This window comes from Hyla sarda, chromosome 13 (assembly GCF_029499605.1).
Source record: "Hyla sarda isolate aHylSar1 chromosome 13, aHylSar1.hap1, whole genome shotgun sequence".
NCBI classification, from domain to species: Eukaryota; Metazoa; Chordata; class Amphibia; order Anura; family Hylidae; genus Hyla; species Hyla sarda.
The window spans coordinates 44,142,427-44,158,098 of record NC_079201.1 but is presented as its reverse complement, the minus strand read 5'-3'; the positions used below and the strand labels follow the sequence as shown (position 1 = coordinate 44,158,098).

Sequence of the window (15,672 nt, the reverse complement as noted above, 5' to 3'; positions counted from 1 at the left end):
ACCACCACCACCGCGACACAGGTGCCCACGGGGGGGGGGAGCGACTCACTGGCAGAGCGGCCCCAATGCCACTCAAACCAGTCTAAGGGCCGCACCCGCCCGCAGACACAGCGCCACGGCAGCAACGGACGCCGCCCCGCACCACACCAGTGTGAACAAGGTGTAATGGCTCACTTACCCTGCCCTCCCAGTCAGACTAGGAGGCTGCTAGGAGTGAAATGGCCCTAGTGTGGCTAATTACCACCTATATAGGGTTGGGCTGAGGGGGTGGGGAAGAGTGCAGCACATGTTAAAAAAAAAAAAAAAAAGGATAGAAATCACAGTATGAATTTCGGGTAGAATACAGACATAGCGCACATCTACAATCTTGTATAATGATCTGATTGCTTCTCAGCATAATATCAAAAACTAACAGGTTGTTAGTATACATTTTTGATCAAAAAGTTTTGTAAATTACTTCTATTTAAAAATCTTAATCCTTCCAGTACTTACCAACTACAGAGGAAGTTGTACAGTTCTTTTTTTGTCTGACCACAGTTCTCTCTGCTGACAACTCTGTCCATGTCTGGAATTGTAAAGAGCAGGATAGGTTTGCTATGAGATTTGTTCCTGCTCTGGACAGCCCCTGACACTGACAGAGGTGGCAGCAGAGAGCACTGTGGTCAGACTCGAAAGAACTAAACAACTTCTGGAGCATACAGCAGCTGGAAGTACTGGAAGGAGTAAGATTTTTAATTATAGGTAATTTACAAATCTGCTTTCTGGCACCAGTTAAATTGAAAACAGTTGTTTTTCACCTGAGTTCCCCTTTAATTGCTGACGCCCTCGTCAGCATGCCCTCACTGCAGAACATGGTGAGAGTTGTAGTTTTGCATCAACTGAAGAGCCAAATATTGGGGAATTCTGAACCTAAGTCAACTGTCTCCCTAATAATACTTACCTATCCCTCCCCTTGCACTGCTCTAGCTTTTCTTGTCAGGTTTGACAACTGTGCGTGCTGGCAGCACTAATTGCGCCTGTTTCACACATGAAACACTGAGTGTCAGGACAGGGAGCAATGTTCTCTCATTTTCCTGCCAGCACTCAGCTTTTTAATTCTATCCTGCACAGTACAATATAATAGAAGGACTGGACTTCAGTTCCAGCATGTGGGGAAGGGGGCTTGTAAGCTGTGTAGTGTAGGGGCTTTGTCGTAAGTGCGACCGTTGCAGTAGAGCTGGGCAGTATGACCAAAAATGTATATCAGTATTTTTCTCTGAGCCTCAGTATAGTAACAGGTGGTCATGGGACCCCAGGTCTCTGTCAGGCTGCCCGGTAGCTCTCCTCCATGTCTCTGCAGTTTTGCTTGAGTTTCCCGCGCCCGCCCGGAAGTCAGGTTCCCGCCGGGAGTTGTAGTCCCCTCCCAGCTCCTCAAAGTCAGTTCAGTGCGGCTCGGACTACACTTCCCAGAGACGCTGTGTGGTCGAACGTTTCTTTACGCCCTCACGCATTGGAGTTAGTTGTTATGGAAACGGTATTGCGGTATGTGAAAAATTTGTATCTTAAGACAAAAACACACTGGTATTCGGTATGAACCAGTATACCGCCCAGCTCAACATTGCAGCCCCTGTTGTTACACCACTGGTGTTTGGAATCCAAGACTTCCTCACCCAACTTCTAGCGCTTGCATAGTGTGCTAATGAAGCAAAGGGGAGTAAATAATGCTTCATTCCCCTGATTCTGGTGCTTTGGTGTTGATGCTTCTGTCTCTTCCAGTGATTGGCTGAGCAGGCAATTCCTTCAGGGAAAATGTGTCTTCATGATGATAGTAGGAATGAGCGGAGTCTGAAAAAGTCATATATAGGGTTTTTATGATGCTTCTTTTTCCCCTCTAAACTAATAAACTAACTTATACAATAAATAAAAACTGTATGTCATGTTGTTTTGCTTCACAGAAAGTATTTAGTTCAACAGATGATGGAATTGATGACATGTCTTTGGGAAAGCTACTTCGTCGTGCTTCATCCAAGGCCTCAGACTTCCTGACCTTCAGCTCTTGTGGAGAAAACTCTTCAATACTGGATGAAGAAATCATATTTTCTAAAAACAATGTGTGTGTACACCCCCCAGAACTGCTTCATAATGTTGCATCTCACCATCCAGGTCAGTGGCTGTGTTAAGAGGCCTTTGCTTAGTGTGGGATATTTATTAAAGGGGTACTGCAGCCAAAATTACCTTAAATTAACTGGTGGATAGGTAAGCTAGCTGATCCTGGACAGGACAGGACTCAGTCTCGCTCAGTGAAGAGTGTGCATTATCTACTTCTAGATGGCACATGCTCCATTAATTTCTATGGGAGCACCGATGATTGCCAAGTGCTGGACTTGGGTCACTTCGGAGCTCCCATAGGAATCAATGGAGCACGTGCCATTTACCACACACAAGCTCTTCAATCAGAGCCGAGGCCCGTTCCTGTGATCACAGGGGCCCCCCGCGATCAGCTACTGCAGTACCCCTTTGAGGAAAATGTTATAGAATTCAATGCAGACTACAGCAAACATGTTTTATAGTGTTTTGTTTGTCTTTTAATGTTTAGAAGGAAATGAATACTCAGGGATTCGTATAAAAGCCAAAATGTACTAAGGTTGTTTACACTGTTTTTTTTTTTTTTTTTTTTTTTGCATAATATCTAAAATTCTCAGCAAGATTCAGTGACTTACTAATTACTTTATTAACTTGTATTTTTCAGGTTATTTGTGTGTCTACACGGAGAAAGATGAATCTATGGGTACTACACTAATATTGGCCTGGGTTCCTAATTCACGCATACAGCGCCAGGATGAGGAAGCTTTGCGCTATATTACTCCTCAAAGCTCCCCTGTTAGAAAATCTAATAAAAGAATTCGACACCTTGCTAATTCTACATCTTCAATGCAAAAATCTTCTGTGTTTTCCAAAGAAAACCAAAGTCCAAACAAAGTTGATTCACTTACACAGAAGAATAACTTTGATGGCTCTGTAGAAGGAGTGGCAGACGTTGTAGAGCAAGGGGAGGATGAGAAGTCTTTGGATGTATCATCCGATGAAGTTAGCAAAGACAGCACTCTGGATTCAGATTCTGATGCTTTCTCTTCCCCCTTTTGTATGTCCCCTATATCTGAAGCTCTTGAAGAAAACAATATGTCTGTCTTATTGGAGGGTGAATACAGGTAAGTTAATATTAGAGCTAATTTAAAATAAGTTCGATTACTGCACCTACTACAGAATTTATTACAAGGCAAACTTCAGACAAGCTAATGATCTTGATGCCATTGAAATCTATTGTCAGTACTGCTGTATTTCCCATAGGCTATTATGGAAAATGAATGTTCACGTGTTACAAACTCTGAATGTGTTTGAGGATCAGGCACCCCAGTTCTTTGCATTGCAGTGGTCCTAACTAATTTATATGGTAAATTTTATGTTACCCTCTCTCCCTTTTGCTATTAAGTTTTCCCTGCCATGTAATACTTTGTGAGAGGTGTCACACTGTAGATTACTGCTGTACATTCAGAAAGTAATCAGTCTCTTAAACGTTTTTTTTTTTTTTTTTTTTTACATTTAGTTGCCATATAATGGCCTTATGCTAAAATAAGATAGAAATGAAGTTTTCCTCTACCATTCTAAAATGCAACATAAAAAATCTGGGAGTGGCCTTCTTTTTCTCAGAAAAATAGATGTGTATCAATACTGAATCAAAGAAAAAAACATTTACACTTGGCAAGTGGCTTGATACCAAACAAAAAAAAAAAAAGCGAACGGACATTCCATTCATCTTCAAACTATACAGATTCCTTTTTTAATGTCATAAGTGAATACACTTACTTCGCTGAGAGGAATATGGACTTTACTTCTCCCCACAGGCCGGCATGCTTGGTTCAAAGTCTTTAGACCACTGTGTCTCATCACGGTCTCTGATCCTCCATACACCACACCGATTTCTACTCCATAGTTCAACAAAGTCCTCCACCTCAAAGTTTCAGGAAAGGATATTTATTGCAGTTATTACAAAACAATACAGACGATAAAAAAGTATAAATAAAATCTGATGCGAGGTCACCCCCTTCCTCAGGGATTATAAATTTAAGAGCACCCAGAGATCCTTTATATATACTAAACTTCCCATAGCACTGAAAGGGGAGGAGGTGGCATGAGCCACTCCCATAAACCCTAGTAACCTCTTATTAAACTGAACACATCACTGGCAGATAAATATCTGTTCATACTCTCTCTAGGGTTTCATTTAAACCACTAGGAATCAACCTATTAAGTTTAAAAATATAAATGCTCTCCCTCATACAAAGAGAAGAGAAATGTCGCAGACCATTTGGGATTGGCTCTATCTGTATTACTCTCAATAATTCTGGATTTGCTTCATGATATGGAGAAAGAGATGCGATATGCTATGTTTTTGATACCTGGGTTTTATATTAAAATTATGGGAATTAATATGCTTTCTAAGGGTTTGAGAGGTCCTGCCCACATACTGAATGCCGCAAGGATATTTTAATACATAAATTACATACCGTATATCCCGGTGTATAAGACGACTTTTTAACCCCAAATTTTCTTCTGAAAAGTCAGGGGTCGTCTTATACGCCGGGTATTGAGGTTCGGGATAGGAAAACTTCTGATTATCTGCCCAGGCCGGCTCCCGTGTGTGGCTGCAGGCGGGGGCCGGCCAGAGCAAGTAAAAACTAATACTGTATACTAAAAACCAGGGTGCCTCCAGCTGTTGTGAAACTACAACTCCCAGCATGGCAAAGGCTGTCCGGGCATGCTGGGAGTTGCAGTTTTACAACAGCTGGAGGCCCCCTGGTTTTTAGTATACAGTATTAGTTTTTACCTGCTCTGGCCGGCCCTCGCCTGCAGCCACACACGGGAGCAGGTCCGGGCAGATAATCATAGGTATTCCTATGCCGGACATCCCTGTGTCCCGAAAAATCTTTTCGGGACATAAGGATGTCCGCCGGTCACTTACCATTCCCCGGCGCGCGTCCTCCTGCGATCCTCCATCAGTCCTCCTGCGGTCTGGTCCTCCGTCTCTTTGGTTGTCCGCACGGGACGTCAGTGACGTCCCGTGCCTACAACCATAGAGGCAGAGGAGTGCAGGACCAGGAGGACCGCAGGAGGACGCGCGTCGGCCGGGGACTGGTGAGTGACCGGCTGTGCTATCTTAAGTTATCCGGTCACCGCTCCCCAGTCCCGGCACCTACTGCTATGGTCCATAGGCCATAGCAGTAGATGGTGACCCGGGCTGGAGGAGCGGTGATCGGAACACTGTGGGGGCATACCAGTACAGACATACAGCCTGCAGCCATACACTGTATATGGCTGGAAGCTGTATGTCTGTTGGGGGGAGCTGCCAATCTAATGTGGGGGAACTGCGGACCTAATGTGGGGGAACTGCGGACCTAATGTGGGGGGAGCTGCCTACAAATGTGGGGGGAGCTGTCTACAAATGTAGGGGAGCTGCCTACAAATGTGGGGGGGGGGGGAGCTGCCTACTATTGTGGGGGAACTGCTGGCCTAATGTGGGGGAATTGCCTACAAATGTGTGGGGGGGGTGCTGCCTACTATTGTGGGGGGAGCTGCCTACTAATGTGGGGTAACTGCTGACCTAATGTGGGGTAACTGCTGACCTATTGTGGGGGAGCTGCCTACTATTGTGGGGGAACTGCCGACCTAATGTGGGGGAGCTGGCAACCTAATGTGGGGGAGCTGCCAACTTAATGTGGGGGGAACTATATTGCCTACCTAATGTGGGGGGGAACTACAAGGTACCGTACATCGCGGTAGGAGGGGTAGACTTATATTGCAAGTATATCCCAAACTCTATATTTTAACTGTAAAAGTTGGGGGTCGTCTTATACGCCGGCATTATTTCTATTTCTTTCCCTGTAGAATAACTGGTGATTTATTTCACTCCATGTTTTATATATTTACATGTGCCAAATTTTTTATGTCACATCTAAACATTCCCTTTTCCATCATTGTTTTACCTTACAATTTTTGGGATTTATCTAACACAGGATAATAAAAAGCTACTTGCTGTGCCAGAGTTTTCCCTCTTCAATAAATAAATTTAGGTTTATTATTTTTTCCTAATGCTTCTTGTAGAAATACGGTATATAATTCTCTAATATTCCCTAATGTTTTTTTAATATTTTTTTTTTCTCTTTAGAATCACTACTAAATCTCGTAACAAATGCTGTCCCATAATTCTTCTTTTTTTTTTTTTTTCCCTTGCGTTTTTTTATTCTCTCCTTTGTTTATTCCTATTAATACTGTGATTTTTTTTTTTTTTTTGCTCCTTGTATAATCACTGCTGGATAAGCTTTCTAAAAAAAACAACTGTTTTTCAATTATTCTCACTTGTTCTTCATAATACATATTCTCAGAACAATTCATTCTAATAGGAGTCAATTGGCCAAATGGAATATTAACTTTCCAATCCTTCTGATGGTTACTGCTGTAATGTAAATATCCATTTGCGTCAGTTGACTAAAAGTGCATCTTGGTGTGTAATTTGTTTCCTTTCATATACAATTCGAGATGCAGAAATGTAATTCTCGCCTTATCCACAGTCTCCTTTAAAAGATAATCCCCAATCTTTATTATTTAAAAATGTAAAAAAATGTATTAAAAACTCCACATTACCATGCCATATAAAAACTAGTAACAGGAGAACTTCAGAAGGAAAAATCAGGAATTCAGATGGCGCTGACCGGGAGCAGGACATCAACAGTGATACAGGTAAGTGAATTTATTGACCGACATGCAACGCGTTTCTCTGCGCATGCACAGCTCCATCAGGCATAGCGGATTCACAGGTTACTGTAGCTATGTACAAAAACATTAACCCCATAGTAACCAAACTGAACATTAACCCCCTTGTATTCCTACAACGGTTACAATAATAGAACTACATATAAAGTAAAAAAATTAGACAAACAAACGAACAATATGGTTAGACAGCTACAAGTTTACACATGTTATATAAATACCGTATATACTCGAGTATAGGCCGAGTTTTTCAGCACGATTTTTCGTGCTGAAAACACCCCCCTCGGCTTATACTCGAGTGAACTCCCCCACCCGCAGTGGTCTTCAACCTGCGGACCTCCAGAGGTTTCAAAACTACAACTCCCAGCAAGCCCGGGCAGCCATCGGCTGTCCGGGCTTGCTGGGAGTTGTAGTTTTGAAACCTCCGGAGGTCCGCAGGTTGAAGACCACTGCGGCCTTCAACATCATCCAGCCCCCTCTCACCCCCTTTAGTTCTGAGTACTCACCTCCGCTCGGCGCTGGTCCGGTCCTGCAGGGCTGTCCGGTGAGGAGGTGGTCCGGTGAGGAGGTGGTCCGGGCTGCTATCTTCACCGGGGAGGCCTCTTCTAAGCGCTTCGGGCCCGGCCTCAGAATAGTCACGTTGCCTTAACAACGACGCAGATGCGTCGTTGTCTAGGCAACGGCTCTATTCCGGGCCGGAAGCGCGGAGAAGAGGCGCCCCCGGTGAAGATAGCAGCCCGGACCACCTCCTCACCGGACCACCTCCTCACCGGACAGCCCTGCAGGACCGGACCAGCGCCGAGCGGAGGTGAGTACTCAGAACTAAAGGGGGTGAGAGGGGGCTGGATGATGTTGAAGGCCGCAGTGGTCTTCAACCTGCGGACCTCCGGAGGTTTCAAAACTACAACTCCCAGCAAGCCCGGACAGCCGATGGCTGCCCGGGCTTGCTGGGAGTTGTAGTTTTGAAACCTCTGGAGGTCCGCATGTTGAAGGCCGCAGTGGTCTTCAACCTGCGGACCTCCGGAGGTTTCAAAACTACAACTCCCAGCAAGCCCGGACAGCCGATGGCTGCCGGGCTTGCTGGGAGTTGTAGTTTTGAAACCTCTGGAGGTCCGCAGGTTGAAGGCCGCAGTGGTCTTCAACCTGCGGACCTCCGGAGGTTTCAAAACTACAACTCCCAGCAAGCCCGGACAGCCGATGGCTGCCCGGGCTTGCTGGGAGTTGTAGTTTTGAAACCTCTGGAGGTCCGCAGGTTGAAGACCACTGAGGGCGAATGATGAGAAGAGGATGATGAAGGGGGGGGGGGGTGTGGGGATGATGAAGGGGGGTGGGGATGATGAAGGGGGGGTGTGTGGGATGATTACAAGGGGATGATGAAGGGGGGATGTGTGGGATGATAAGGGGATGTGTGGGATGATGACAAGGGGATGATGAAGGGGGGATGTGTGGGATAAGGGGATGTGTGGGATGATGACAAGGGGATGATGAAGGGGGATGTGTGGGATGATGACAAGGGGATGATGAAGGGGGGATGTGTGGGATAAGGGGATGTGTGGGATGATGACAAGGGGATGATGAAGGGGGATGTGTGGGATGATGACAAGGGGATGATGAAGGGGGGATGTGTGGGATGATAAGGGGATGTGTGGGATGATAAGGGGATGATGAAGGGGGGATGTGTGGGATGATGACAAGGGGATGATGAGGATGTTAATGACGGGTCTGGATGATGACAGGGGGGGATGAGGTATTTCCCACCCTAGGCTTATACTCGAGTCAATAACTTTTCCTGGGATTTTGGGTTGAAATTAGGGGTCTCGGCTTATACTCGGGTCGGCTTATACTCGAGTATATACGGTACCTATAAAATTTAGTATATAAAACTACCATAAAGGATCCAGTTATATTTTTTATATATATGTACTACTACTACTATAATAAGCCAATATACTAGTCGCAGCACTCCAGGTATAGAAAAATAAGTGACTTTATTCACAAATACAGGTGCTGTATTTGTGAATAAAGTCACTTTTATTTTTCTATACCTGGAGTGCTGCAACTATCTTACATTGCTGTACCTGGATTGGGGTCTCATACCGGACCCAACTAGTCACTTGCACACCCTAATTTTTTGCAATTTTGCTTTTGGGTTGTGCTGCTTTCCCAGTATTTTTTCATATATATATATATATATATATATATATATATATATATATATATATATATATATATATATATATATATATTTATATATATATATATATTTATATATATTTATATATATATATTTATATATATATATTTATATATATATATTTATATATATATATTTATATATATTTATATATATATATTTATATATATATATTTATATATATTTATATATATATATTTATATATATATATTTATATATATATATATTTATATATATATATATTTATATATATATTTATTTATATATATATTTATTTATTTTATATATTTATTTATTTTATATATTTATTTATTTTATATATAAATATAATATATTTTATATATAAATATAATATATTTTATATATAATATAATATATTTTATAATATGTATGTTTGTGTGTTAGGCTAAATTAGCCATATATGTGGGAGGGGCAACTCATTCACACCGCACTCACAAGCATATAAAATTATAAGTATGGTTATTCCTATCTGGGCCAAAGTCTTTTTCCACCCATCCAATCAAAATATTGATCCCAGGGGTCTGAGATTCCACAATTCTTTTTAAGTTCTATCGATAGGTCTTCTAATTTCTTTAAGCCTATGGTTATTTTACCATTGGGTCCTGTGTTGGCTGGTATATAGGTGCAACAGGTTTCCCCAAACATTTTACATACACCCCCTCCACCCCCCCCCCTTTTCCCGCTAACACCATATCTAATGCCATACGATTGTGTGGATGTGGCACTTAGTTGTTCGGTCTGACCTTTAAGAGCATCCACTGAGAAATTTATAAATCTCTGCTGATTATAATAGATATAATGAATCCATCCAACAGCAGAAAAGACTGCGGCAGCTCACCAACATGAAATTCAGGCTGTATTGGAAGTGGGTGTACATACAGGTGCACATTCACAAAGAGCGAGCGACGTCCGTTTCACACTATCGTGTTTCATTCTCACTTTTTGTTTATGGAAATCTGAGGTATTATAGACTCATCCGGCATTTACTTGACATTTAGCTTTAAAATCATCTAGGACCCCTTGGGACTCCTGTAGCATCAATATACACACAGGGATCAAGGCTCCCAACAGTGGCTGCATGTTTACTTCTAGAGTGTGTTTTGGGTCTCTTTGTAGGTTTGTGTCACGATGCCGGCTGGCAGGTAGTGGATCCTCTGTGCCAGAGAGGGATTGGCGTGGACCGTGCTAGTGGACCGGTTCTAAGCCACTACTGGTTTTCACCAGAGCCCGCCGCAAAGCGGGATGGTCTTGCTGCGGCGGTAGTGACCAGGTCGTATCCACTAGCAACGGCTCACCTCTCTGGCTGCTGAAGATAGGCGCGGTACAAGGGAGTAGGCAAAAGCAAGGTCGGACGTAGCAGAAGGTCGGGGCAGGCAGCAAGGATCGTAGTCAGGGGCAACGGCAGAAGGTCTGGAAACACAGGCAAGGAACACACAAGGAACGCTTTCACTGGCACTAAGGCAACAAGATCCGGCAAGGGAGTGCAGGGGAAGTGAGGTGATATAGGGAAGTGCACAGGTGAACACACTAATTGGGACCACTGCGCCAATCAGCGGCGCAGTGGCCCTTTAAATCGCAGAGACCCGGCGCGCGCGCGCCCTAGGGAGCGGGGCCGCGCGCGCCGGGACAGAACAGACGGAGAGCGAGTCAGGTAGGGGAGCCGGGGTGCGCATCTCGAGCGGGCGCTACCCGCATCGCGAATCGCATCCCGGCTGGCAGCGGAATCGCAGCGCCCCGGGTCAGAGGACGTGACCGGAGCGCTGCCGCGGGGAGAGTGAAGCGAGCGCTCCGGGGAGGAGCGGGGACCCGGAGCGCTCGGCGTAACAGTTTGGAAGTGAAAATGTGTATGGGCAGATGTGTCTTGACTAATGTGTATTCTCCAGTTCAACTCCCTTCTAATGGGATTCTAAGCTTCATATCCCCAAGTATCCCATACTTTACAATATTTACCATTTACTCATCCCGCTAGCTAGGCCCAGGGCCGTATCATTGTTAGCGCTCATGGAGTGCCTGCTCCGGGCCCTGTGCCGGCAGGGGGTCCCCGTCACATTCGGGACATCCCTGTGTCCCGAAAAATCTTTTCAGGACACAAGGATGCCCCGGTTACCTCTCTGCGGCCCCGCGTTAACTTTAAAAACGCATGGGCTGCCGGGAGGTAGCGCACGCAGTTACATCACTGACGTACCGCGCGTGCACCCATAGTAGCAGAGCAGCGGGGATGACGCACGCACATGGTAAGTCACCAATGGCACGTCATCTTCAGTGTTCCGACCATACTGAAGTGGGGCAGTAAACAGGCATACAGCCTCCAGCCATACACTGTATATGGCTGAAGTCTGTATGTCTGTGGGGGAACTATACTGCACCTAATATGGGGAACTTTACTGAACCTAATGTGGGGGGGGGGGGAACTATACTGCACCTAATGTGGGGAGCTATACTGCACCTAATGTGGGGAGCTATACTGCACCTAATGTTGGAGAACTATACTGCACCTAATGTTGGAGAACTATACTGCACCTAATGTGGGGGAACTATACAGCACCTAATGTGGGAGAACTATATTGCACCTTATGTGGGGAACTGTACTGGACACCTAATGTGGGGGAACTGTACTGGACACCTAATGTGGGGGAACTGTACTGGACACCTAACGTGGGGGAACTGTACTGGACACCTAACGTGGGGGAACTGTACTGGACACCTAATGTGCAGGGACTTATATTGCACCTAATCTGGTAGAACTACAACCTAATTTGGGGGAGCTATACTGCACCTACTGTGGGGGAACTGTCGGGGGGGGGGGGGGGAGCATCATAATGAAGTGCTCCGTCCTTCAGGCAGCCTTAATCTGGCCCTGGCTAGGCCTATCCTTTCTATAATCTTACACCAAGTATTCATTTTCTTTATAACATTATCACCCACTGAAATACTTATTTCACCCCGCTATTTGTACATGTTCACCCACTGAGTCTCCTCATACAACGTCACAACCTAACAATCTGTTGTGATTATCTTTCCCTCTGAAACAACCATGGTTATGTACAGACATAGATTTAACAGTTATCAGGGAATATATCTTAGATACATCCATATGGGGTCATCATATGAAAGCGTCTCTTTCCTCACTTATTTCCTGATACACACTCATAGGTTTTAAGGAAATGGGTGACAATTACAGAATCTGAACTAGGCACAACTTTACAAAAGGTTCTTAATTGTGTTCTTTACTGTATCTATGGTTAGATAATCAGTACAGTCAGACAAGGACATACTTATATTGGCCCACCTTAGGCAGTTAGATGAAGTCTACTCATATTCTCTGATACAGGTGAGATGTTTATGAAGCGTGTTGCTCAGGTACCTTTTATTGTTTTACCTAGGTCATAACAGATGTAAATGATTAAGTCCGTACAAACCTTCTTTCTGCATTGTTGAATCCTTGGCCACCTAATATATGGACATTACTACACACATAGCTCCCCTCTGCTTAGTGTATGGGGTCAAATATGTTACCATGGGGTACAAGACTGCTGGCACACACAGTTTGTTACCAACTCTCTAGATGCCGTCTTTGCCCTGTACCACCTCTTTCTTCTTCCATTGGTCTCTTTTAGCATGCATTGCCGGTTCCTGCAAGAGACTTAACCAGAAAAAAATCCAAATTGCCCATCCACCTGTACGCTTTGTACCATAACTGTGGGAGAGCAGGAGCACTGCAGCCTCCTTCACCATTCAGTCCCCTTGGCTTTTGGGGCTGTTCCCTTCATGTTTGTTTGATCTTCATGATGGCCACCTTCTCTAGCCACTCTTGGATTTTGAACACTAGAATTTTCAACTACAGATTGGTTTGCCCCAGGATTCAAGAAAACCTTCACTCCAGTAGGCCCATACTTGGGGGCAGTAATAAAAGTGTACCCATACTCATTATGTCTTGCCTTAAGGTATCTTGCACATCTCTGTGAATATCATCAACTCTACTTCTCTGAACCACCAGCTCAGATCTAGTGGTTTATTGCAGTAGAACTTCATTCTGCATGTGGTCACTATATATGCTGTCTTATGTATTACATCTTTACATTACTTGAAACAAGCTTGCATTTCTAACTCTGCATCAACCTTGGATTCTCTGATATCCTATCATGGCTCTTGAATTTTTAACCTTATAAGTTTAAGACAATCAGCATCTTCGTGTTAAACTAAATTATCATTATAAAGTTATCCACTCAAAATTGATGATGATGTTCAGATAAATGCAATGTAGAATGTATAGGTATATCGCATTGTGTATGCAGAGTATGTAATCACACTCAAGTGTATGCATACCGACTCAAGTTTAAACAGTAGATATGTAGTTTCTTCAATTTAATGTGACTGTGTTTCAGTAGACCAAGGCTGTTCTGTCAATCTTCCTATAAGCCCCGCCTTTCTCCTCCCACTTCTTTATGTCACTGGTCACCACCCCTTTGAGTCTGGCTTTTTGTCCTCCCTCCAGTTTGGTCAGTCCTCAATCACACTCGAATGCCTAGGTGTCTGCCTGGATTCCTGTGTTACTTTACAAGGAGACATACAACACACATTTAACATGTAACAATACCAACAATTACAAATGCTCGACGTACAACACACAGGGCCCATATTCTCACCAAAAGCAAATTGTTAAAGAATAAAAAATATACAGAGCTCTTAAAAAAAATTGGGAAAAATCACCTTCAATGCGCATTATTTATAATCAATAAACCATTAGCTCATTTTAAATGCTTAACCTCTTAAGGATGCAGGGCATACCTGTACGCCCTGCACCCCATCTTGGTATTTAACAGGGGGTCCCGCCGTGACACTGCGTCATACCGGGTCGGTCCCGGCGGTTAATGATAGCCGGGACCCTGGGCTAATAGGAAGCAACACCGATCGTTGTGCTGCGTGCTATTAAACCTTTAGACATACAGGTAAAGAAGAAAGCGTAGTGGCACTCACCAGGTTGGTTACTTCATAGGTAGCTTTATTCCATAAGAAGGTGCATTGACATGGGCGGCATCAGATCCAGCCGGACCGGGACGCCAGTGCGTTCGCTTGCTGGGTTACAATTGTTTCACGCTTGCGCGCTTCAACAGACCCTCCCTCTCACCGCTTTCCTCACCTGTATATAAACACCTACAACAGGTGACGTCATAGGTGGGAGGGATTACAGCAAGCATCAGTTTAAAACCAGTTACAAAAGAAACTACATTTAAAACCAACATACAGTTACAAGAAAGTGCCCAAGTCTATTCTGTCATTAAGACCCACATTATCCTGTGCCCGTGTTTTTAAAATCCAACGGGCCTCCACTTCACGTAACTCTTTAACAATATTCACTCCTTTTCGCGGGGTTAACCGTTTAATCCCTGTAAATTTTAACACACTTGTGTTTCCATCATGGTCTTTTTTAACGAGCTCGATAAGGCGCGGGGATCCTTTACCTGAATTTACAGACCAGACGTGCTCTCTGAACCGAGTGTTCATGGCACGTATGGTACTCCCAATATAGAACTTACCGCACGTACATATGATTGCATACACCACATAGCTGGTTCTGCAACATATGTACTCGATTATCTCTTTGGTTACCCTGCCCACTGTCACATTCTTTAAAAACACGGGCACAGGATAATGTAGGTCTTAATGACAGAATAGACTTTCTTGTAACTGTATGTTGGTTTTAAATGTAGTTTAAATGTAGTTTTATTTTGTAACTGGTTTTAAACTGATGCTTGCTGTAATCCCTCCCACCTCTGACGTCACCTGTTGTAGGTGTTTATATACAGGTGAGGGAAGCGGTGAGAGGGAGGGTCTGTTGAAGCGCGGAAGCGTGAAACAATTGTAACCCAGCAAGCGAACGCACTGGCGTCCCGGTCCGGCTGGATCTGATGCCGCCCATGTCAATGCACCTTCTTATGGAATAAAGCTACCTATGAAGTAACCAACCTGGTGAGTGCCACTACGCTTTCGTCTTTACCTGTATGATTTTGGACAGTCTGCATTTCCAAGTAGTTGAGCACCTCCACACGCAGTCCCCCTAGCGAATCACTTCCGATTAACACAGAGAGAGATAGAGCAGTGCCGATCAGCTGTTTCTACCTACCAGGAATTAAACCTTTAGACGCGGCGATCAAAGTTGATCACCACGTCTAAAATGAAAGTAAAAGCTTCCCGGCATCTCAGTCAGGCTTATCGGGACCATCGCGTTTGCAACATCTGGAGGTCCGCAGGTTGAAGACCACTGACCTAGACAATGCCCGGGCTGCAAATATAAAAAAAAAACAACTTTAACTTGCCTTCGTCCTCCGTTCACCCGTTGCTAAGGAACCGGCCTCATAGTCCCTCCGCTGTTCTTTCTGCTTCCTGGTGTTGGGACGTCACAGAGCCTTCAGCCTATCCCCGGCCGCAGCAATGTCCCGCCTCGGCCGGGCTGAGCCCACTGTGATGTAAGAAGCAGGCCGGCTTCTTAAATGACAGTTGGCTCAGCCGATCATCGGCCGAGGTGGGACTTCGCTGCGGCCGGTGATAGGCTGAAGGCTCTGTGACGTTCCCATCCCCAGGAAGCAGCAAGAACAGTGGAGGGACCATGAGGCCGGTTCATGAGGAACGGAGGACGAAGGCAAGTTAAAGT

At 44.5% G+C, this 15,672-nt stretch overlaps 1 protein-coding gene across 10 annotated transcripts in view; it reads left to right on the top strand.

Annotated features, from left to right (window-relative positions):
* The window catches only part of TBC1D16 (TBC1 domain family member 16), a 564,967-nt gene that overhangs the window by 54,573 nt on the left and 494,722 nt on the right, over positions 1–15,672 (top strand). For 9 of the 10 annotated variants that reach the window (XR_008849569.1, XR_008849568.1, XM_056550065.1 and 6 more), the window contains 2 exons: positions 1,935–2,142; positions 2,729–3,188. Coding sequence is in view for 7 of the 10 variants with exons in the window: in XM_056550065.1 (XP_056406040.1) it covers positions 1,935–2,142; positions 2,729–3,188 (668 nt within the window). In the remaining 3 variants the exon portion in view is untranslated. Of the gene's footprint in view, positions 1–1,934; positions 2,143–2,728; positions 3,189–15,672 lie in introns of those variants that run through there. The other variant, XM_056550070.1, reaches the window with a different exon arrangement.